At 41.7% G+C, this 8,131-nt stretch overlaps 1 protein-coding gene across 1 annotated transcript in view; it reads left to right on the plus strand.

The window, feature by feature from the left end:
* The window catches only part of lrig3 (leucine-rich repeats and immunoglobulin-like domains 3), a 22,698-nt gene that overhangs the window by 3,974 nt on the left and 10,593 nt on the right, over positions 1–8,131 (plus strand). The window contains exons 2-3 of the mRNA XM_008315954.3: positions 2,149–2,220; positions 2,314–2,388. Coding sequence (XP_008314176.1) covers positions 2,149–2,220; positions 2,314–2,388 — 147 coding nt within the window. The remainder of the gene's footprint in view (positions 1–2,148; positions 2,221–2,313; positions 2,389–8,131) is intronic.

Below are 8,131 nucleotides of genomic sequence, written 5' to 3' on the forward strand. Positions count from 1 at the left end.
CCGCGGCACCCCCAGCAGCAGCAGCAGCAGCAGCAGCAGCAGCAGTAACAGCAGCAGCAGTAACAGCAGCAGCAGCAGCTCTCTGCCTTATCTGGTCCAGCTCTGAGCCCGTGCTTTGTGAGGGATGTGGAAGCGTCAGGTCCACTCGGGAGTTTATCTCAAGAAAGTACGATAGGACACCCCCCCCACAGCAGTGTCATTGCAACACGGTGCTTGTAAAAAGTACCAGAAGTGAGTAGAACACTTGAGATGTTCTGCGTTAGGGCCAGAGTGGACGTCTGTTCTGGTGTTTCATGAGATTTTCCACCAAAGAACAAAAACAGACCCCAGATTATTGGACAGGGCTGTTTCAGATGTATGAAAGACGTCCCTCTCGCTTTTCCTGGCATTGTGAATACATTACCAGTTGTTAGGTTCTTCCCCTCCTCCCACAACTCCTTGATGAATTCCAGATGAGGGAGGTAAGAAGAAGGGGGGGGGGAGTAGGGGGTGTAAAAAAAAAAAAAAAAAGAAAAAAGAAATTGTCTGGCACCACAGCGTTGATCGTGCGCAGCAGCGTCAATAACTTCACCACTTTATGGCGCACAAGTTCTCAGCTCGCCAGATTCCTCGTGTTGGGTTTGAGGCTCGTTTTCAAAACAGGCAGAAAAAAAAAGAGTAAGAAGTAAGAAGTACGAGTCTCACCCCCTACAGTGATCTACAGTTCGTACTGAATCAGTCAAGGCTCGGACTCAGGTTCAGTACAGGTGGAGTTAGGACAACAAGTCCAGGCTGAAAAGTCTCTCTCTATGCAGACGATAAAGTCATTTTTTTATGTCAAATATCTATAACAGTGTAATGGCTCGTATATTTCTGAAAGTCAAAGGCCCGGTACTTCATGGAAAATGTTATTCTGAAATAAAAGGCCTGTGGATATAACCTTGGCTAGTACTGACTCCTGTACTGCAGCCATACTACTGTCATAGAGTACTTTTTTTAGGACTACAGATAATTTCCAAGGATCTCAGAGTTTCTCACTCCAACAAAACATAAAAGTATCAACAGGTTCCCATCACCATTTAATCTGTATGTGTACCTCTCGCCAAATATGTACAAAAGTACTCATAGTTTCTTGAACAATAAAGGTATTTTTTATTAAGAAATATTTGTTAAAAATGCTGAACTTACTCCCTTAATTTTTCAAAAATTCTATGGCCAACGAAGAAAAGTTGTACTGTAATGTGTGTCTGAAATACCACATGGTACTCAGGGTCCAAAAATCAGCCCCAGTATTTGCCCATGTTTACTCTGTTTACAATGGAAAGGTCCCAAGAAAAGACCTGGACTTTCCTACTGCTAAAAGTATTTCAAAAGAGGGTTCAAATGTTCTACCTCAACTTTCATGATACTTGTTTTATTTCATTTCATTTTCCAAGAAAGTTCTTCCTCTTTGGCAGCTCCTGCCCCCTGCTGTGAAAGCACGGTCCTGTCCCAGTACTGTTATCAAATACACATGCCTCGTTTCAGCCCCCCCCCCCCTTACACCATAATAACTTATCTCTTTGACGTGTTTGGCTTTTGTTCCGAGCAGCCGAAGTCTGGACGTGAAGCGAACGGTTCTGAGAAAAACAGCAGAGCTTTTTAAAAATGTAAAAACAACTAAAAAAAAAGGCCTTTATTGGGTTTGAATTTGAAAAGAAGTTTGTTTTGGAACGTAAACTGTTGCCTGTGCATCAGTTTGTTCACGGAGTTAGAGAAAACCAAGAAACTTTAAAGAACGCTAACTCTTGGCCGTTTCTGTTTCAGCAGTCGATGTCGTTGAACTTGTTAAGAATATTTTATACCTCGACTTAAACCCAGTACTTCAAACTCCAAACGTAAACAAAGGCAGACGCAGACAACGATGTCCTTGGTTGATTTGAAAAGTTTGTTACGTTTCCGTTGCCTGGTTCATTTCATCACCTTCTCTACACATACGCAATTTAATTACAGCAACTTTTCTCTAATCTGTTTCCTTTCATTCTGAGCGCCAAGGCACAATAACGTGTGTGTAATTATGTTTGCCGTAGAGACTTAAATGGAAGCTTCAGCAGTGGAAAAAAACAATACGGTGCAGAGTGTGTACTTTTTTGCTTATTTAGTTGTTTCTCTTTTCTCTCTCCTCCACAGAGACCTGAGCTACAACAAATTGCAGGTGCTCGACGCCGCTCTGTTTTCCAAACTACAACATTTGACCGAAGTGTAAGTACCACTTGTGACACGTTCCACAAACACGCTTCCTCAAGTTTTCCCAAGCAGTTTAACTACATATTCATACTCTCGTCTCACACACAGAAAACTGAGTCACAACGAACTGGACTCGATACCAGATCTGGGCCCTTACGCCTCCAACATCACGTCGCTCGTTCTGTAAGTAAAAAAAAACGTTCTCCTAATTTTGGCTAACGCTTCCTTTGGCCTCTCCTGAGAGTCGGAGCTCGTCTGGCTGCTAATCCTCTGCCAAAACTGTCACTGCTGGTTAAAAGTGGTTCCTCCCCCGTCATTCCCTCCGGAGAGCAGCTCTTTTAGCTGAGCTGGTTCCCACACAAACCCAGACGGGTCACATGTTCAGAGACAAATGCCCTCAAAGAAAAATAGAAAAAATGCTTTTGCTGCCGAGGTGACGAAGAGGTGGTGAGATGCTGATTATTGATCATCAGATGTGGGGGGAAAAAAAAGTGATTTTTTTCATCGTCTTCCATTTAAGTCTGAGGTTTTTGGCAGAGATGATAAACAGAAGAGGCTCAGTGTAGGACTGACATCAAGTCTTACGAGAGTCCACTTGGTTTAAGGAAAAGAAAACAATCAGAAAAGACTAGAGTTAGAGTTGAACCTGTGGCAGAGCTTTTTTGAAAGTTTCCTTTCAGGTTTGGTTGAAAAGTTAATGTCTTACTGCTGTGGTCAAAACTCTTCATTTTTGATGGTTAGAAAAAAAAAATCACATGAAACTTGTTTATTCGAATCGAACACCATTTGAAAGTACAGGTATTTTTGTTAGATTTGTTTGTCACCCGTGTACCTTTAAGGGCCACGTTTTGAGAAAGGTCAATGTTGTCCTTGCTGAGGGGCATAATTTGGCTGAATTTCTATTAAACCAACAAACTAGTCCTGGCTTTTTCCCTTGTAAATAATCTTTGTAATTCTGTAAGAGTTTTATGAAAACCACAGATGTTGGTTTGTTAGTTTGTTGGAACGTCTTCTACCCCCCCCCCCCCCCCCAAAAAAAAAGACCAACAAATGTGAAGTTAATGTGGGAGAAAGTTCCTTCCTCCTGATTGGTTACGGTGTATTTTTCATCAAGTCCTGACACGACGCCGTGCAACAGCCGCAGGGTCGACAGTCGCCACTGATTGACAATTTGTTTGCGCGTTCAATGCTGGGTTGTCGCCTGCAGCTACGGTTGTCATCAAAGGAAGACGGCAGCGGAGGCGTTTCCACCTTAGATTTTATATTTCACAACATTAACTGGAAATGTTTTGGGTTTTTTTTTTGTTGTTCTTCACATTTTTTTGTTCCTTTGTACAAAAGAACACCTGGTAAAAACAAACTGTGAAAACTTCACCAGCTCGTCTTTCACATCTGGTGTTTGTGCACGTAAACTGTAGCTCCTCTGGAATAAAATGCAGATTTCCTGCCCCCCCCCCAAACTACCTTTCCTTTATTTGATTTAAGGATGCTGTTCAGTTTGTTTTACCAAATATTGAGCCTTAATGGACTCAAGGTGGAGTTTATAACAGAGTCACGGCTGTTAAAGTGTACGTTCTCACTGTTTAGGAGATACTTTGTTTAACAAAGTTGCTCAAAATAGTCATAGGGAAAAACTGCTCATGATGCAAATTCAAACTGTGGGGAAGTGAAAACCAGTCAAACCAGCTGTTTCTACTGGTGGAGGACGGTTTAATCTGAATCTCAGCTAATTTACTTTTTTAAATGAATTTGAAAATACTTTAAAGATGTTTTAGCTGGAAAAGCACAGGTTGTACTGATCGCATTAACGATAACCCCGTCCAGTCTATGAAAGTGGAGCGCCAACTAGTGGTAGCTAAATGGAACTTAGCCATCGATATCTTGATTATCGATAACCTCTTGAGGTAACTATTCAAACTGGCTCAACAATTTTACATTTCAACTCTTTGCTCATGTGCATTTTCACATCCATTTGACGCTAATTTCACACATGCTAACCTCCGTTAGCTACAATCCTACTTCTTGATAAATCGTTATATTTCATCAGCAGAGTTTCTAAGTAGTCTGTGAAGCCCTTTCTTTCCTTTTTTAAAACTTTTTTTAAAACTTTAAATGCTAAAATTATGTAGAAAAACAACGTTTCGTACTTGGTTTCCTGGTTCGTGCTGCTGGTGTTGGTCGCCGCCGCTCGTCTCCATATTGAACAGCGCAGTGAGACTTTTCCCTCCAGTGGAACATTTTTCCAGAATTTCTCTCTCCCTCCTTCGGTTCCTGCGAGCTGGGAGGGTAGTAAAGGAGAGAAGAAAAAAAAAAGACCTCAGGGTATCGAATAGCACTTATTCAAACAGCCAGTCAGACAGAGCGGCAGCTCTCGTCGACTTCTTTGACCTTGCAGCGCCGAGTGAAAACAAACGGCAATAACCCTGCAGCTGGTAGTAATTGAGTCGTGATCATCTTAATTAATTGAACAATTTCCCAGGAATTTATAGAGGGGGTAAATCCAACCACGGCTTAATCCCTCTGCCTGTGTTCAAGGGGCTCAACAAATGACCTGGAGATTCCAGGTCTGATTGGGTTCATGAGGACGTAAATCTCCTGGTATGTCCACAGAAATGGGACACCTGTGGACGGTTAGCTTTAGCTGCTAAAGGAAGGGTTTGAAAAAAAAAAACTCACATGGTTTGATCAGTGGAGAAACAACTCATATAGAAACTAATAAATGCATTTTGGTGCTAATATATTCGTATATATGTATATATACTTATTTACATATATAAACGTATATTAAAGTGTATGTATCTTAATACTTCAATCCTGGGATGAACCAGGATTTGTGCTTATTTACATATATAAACGTATATTAAGTGTATAAGTGTGTGTATCGTAATACTTCAAACCTGGGATGAACCAGGATTTGTTTTTGCTGAATATTAAGAGTTTTTAAACTTTATTTTAAGGAGTTAAGAACAACATTTTCTTCAGAAACAAACATTTAAATGTGCAGGGAAAACATGAGAAGTTGAACTCTCACCTTTAGTGGGCCGGTGTTTCTGATTGGGTCATGTCTGAAACGATATAAAAAAATCAAAGTCTTGGTTTATTTGCATATATTTTGTGTATAAAGAAAATATAGTTGGATGAAAACCAAGAGTCAAAACACTGTTTGATTTTAGTGACAAAACTAAAAAATAAAAAAGAATCTGCTCAGAAGGTAGAATAAGATCTGGTCTAAAGTTAAAAAAAAATCATTAAACTTCATGATAAATGATAAATCCACTGTGGGAAAGTGTCAGATGATTTAGCAGCCAAGTAATTAAAACATGCGTCGACACTCCCAGCTATTTTCTGCATTTAAACTGCGTTTAATTGTTGTTTTATGTTTCCAATGCTCAAGTCGACATATTTGTGTTTTCAGAAGAGCGTAGTAAACAGACACGGACGCCACAGACGCTGGAGATAAAAAAAATGTAAAGTAAAGGTGGAATGAATGTTAGGTTAGAGAGTGGATGAGTTCTTAGACAGATGGTGATCGATTTGAACCGAACCACCTTAAGACATTAAGATATTTTAACTCTCAAAAATCGGAGCAAACATCGTATATATATTTATACCGAACCAGCCTGAAGACTAGGTTTAATCAGGCTTTATATCTTTCAACAAAAGTTAAAAGAATCAGTAGAAGGAAGTCGTGACCTGGTTGGAAATAATCGGCCAGAAAAACCAAAACTTCTACAGAGTCTATTAAAACAGAAGCACGTATCCTGACTTGATGGCTTTATAACAGAAAACACGCCTACCATTTATCTGCTAATATGATACGACGCCTCCGGCAGGGAACCCGACGTGCTGGGATGATCGTACGTTTGAGAAAAGATATGTGCAGATTTTTTAATACGGCGTCTCAACTGCAAACGCAGCCCTGGTTTTCATTACAGGCGCCACTGCATAGAGGGGGAGTCATCAGATGGCTTTTCAAAACTCTGTTCTTTTTCCAATAGGAAATACCACACACACACACACACACACACACACACAAACCATAAGAAGGGTAGATTTATAAAAAGCATCTTTCCATTTAAAGAACTTTTCTTTAGCGCTCGGTGCAGAAGAGAACGGCAACAAACAAAACAAAAGTGGATTCCAGGATTTTTACAGAACCTCTCAGTGTGTAAACGCGGTCACTTTGATGGCGGCGCGGAGCAGCTGGTCGCTACGTGCTTGTGTGTCAGTGTAATAGGCCAGCAGTTAAAAAAAAAGCTGCTTCATCAGCATCTATTACACTCACAATTTAGAGACTCCTGGAAGGTTTGAAACGATAACTCACAGAGGTCGGAAACTATTTTTTTTTTCATTTCATTTTATTTTATACAGACTCTCTGCAGAGGAAACATTTTTTATTGTTCCTCACTCTGGCTCGCCTGTTTCTTTTTTCTTTTCTTTTTTCAATTTCATGCTTGCACTTGCCTGCGCTTAATAAAGAGTACATATTTTATCAGGGCCTCGGAGGCTGATATTGACACATGCTTGGCCCCCTCTCCTTGACTTCCTCTGGCGTCGGCGCAGCCCTGTGGCCACGGTCGTAATGGGCCCATAATCCTGTTATCTGATCGCAAACTGGATGAACAAATTTGAAGTGTGCGTAGCTAAAGCGTACAATGGTGTGTTTTGTCGTACAGTGGACACGTAGATGTCGCAGTGAGTTACAAAAGAAACCGGTTCCCAAAGGAACCGCATACCTGGCGCCTCCAAGAGGCAGCCTGTTGCAGCGCATCTGCTGTTAACGCATAAAGTTCCGTAGCGTGGAATCAATAAAGTTCGTAAATACTGATCTGCAGTAACACAGGGGTGGGGGGGGGCATATCAGTGTGGTGTTCAACTAAACAGGCACAGGTTGAGTGCTCTAAAATGTGAGGACATTAAAACTAAAAAAACTAGAAAAATGTCGATGCAAATTACTCCTGCGTTACGTTATCAATAAACATGCGTCAAATATCGATATCTAAAGAACAAACATACTCTGGTTCTAAACCGATTCGATTCTGTTTTCCTGATGTTTGCGCCTACAGCGCTCAGATTTAAGGGCCGTGCTCCTCATTTTCAGGCAGGAAGTGCACACCGGCGCACCGATCACTGATCCGATCTCGTAGAAGACAGGACAGACGGGTTCCCTCCATCTTAGAGGCTGCTCTCAGGGAGCAGTCAGGGGGAACATGAAAACTGAGATACAGGTGGTGTGTGTGTGACCTGGAGGCTGTGCTGTGTGTGTGTGTGTGTGTGTGTGTGTGTGTGCCGTCTGCAAATCTCCCAACAAAAGAACTGCCTGTATCATCTTTTATACCGTGCACAATGACAAATTCACCTTTCAGGCAAGTGAACACAAAGGCTTGTTTTTTTAGAAACTTTCATAAAGTTTCAACACAGCTTATTAGCAACAAATGCTAACTGGACCGTACGCACACTAAACAAGGAATCTATTCAAACCGTGACTGAAGTAAAGAGATTAGCGGAGCGTTTGTTTTTTTTTTTTTTTTTAGTGCATCATTAAATGGCCAACTTGCGTCCATTGTGAGACTTTGACACTTTCTGTGGCGTCTGCCTCCACCCCCCACTCAGTCCTGCTGTCTGCCCCTGGCACTGCACCAAGTTTGCCTCAAACCCCAAGCACAGAGACATGCTGTGACGGGTTTCTCTCAGCGTTGCCCCCAACAGGCCTGCATTACTCTGACGACCGGCTTCCATTTTGGATCTTTTTTTTGTATGGTAACGGATGTTGTCTTGAGCGCGAGTGTGAGTCAGAAGATTATCTAAACATGCCACACTTTCCAGATCGACGGCCTTGTCCCTGTGTGAGACACACTGTCAGCTCCGACGCTCCCACACTGACTACGTCCTGGGTGGGACCAGACAGGTCTCTGCGGGAGTGAGA

The sequence above is a fragment of the Cynoglossus semilaevis genome, chromosome 8 (genome assembly GCF_000523025.1).
Source record: "Cynoglossus semilaevis isolate Cse_v1.0 chromosome 8, Cse_v1.0, whole genome shotgun sequence".
Classification (NCBI taxonomy): domain Eukaryota; kingdom Metazoa; phylum Chordata; class Actinopteri; order Pleuronectiformes; family Cynoglossidae; genus Cynoglossus; species Cynoglossus semilaevis.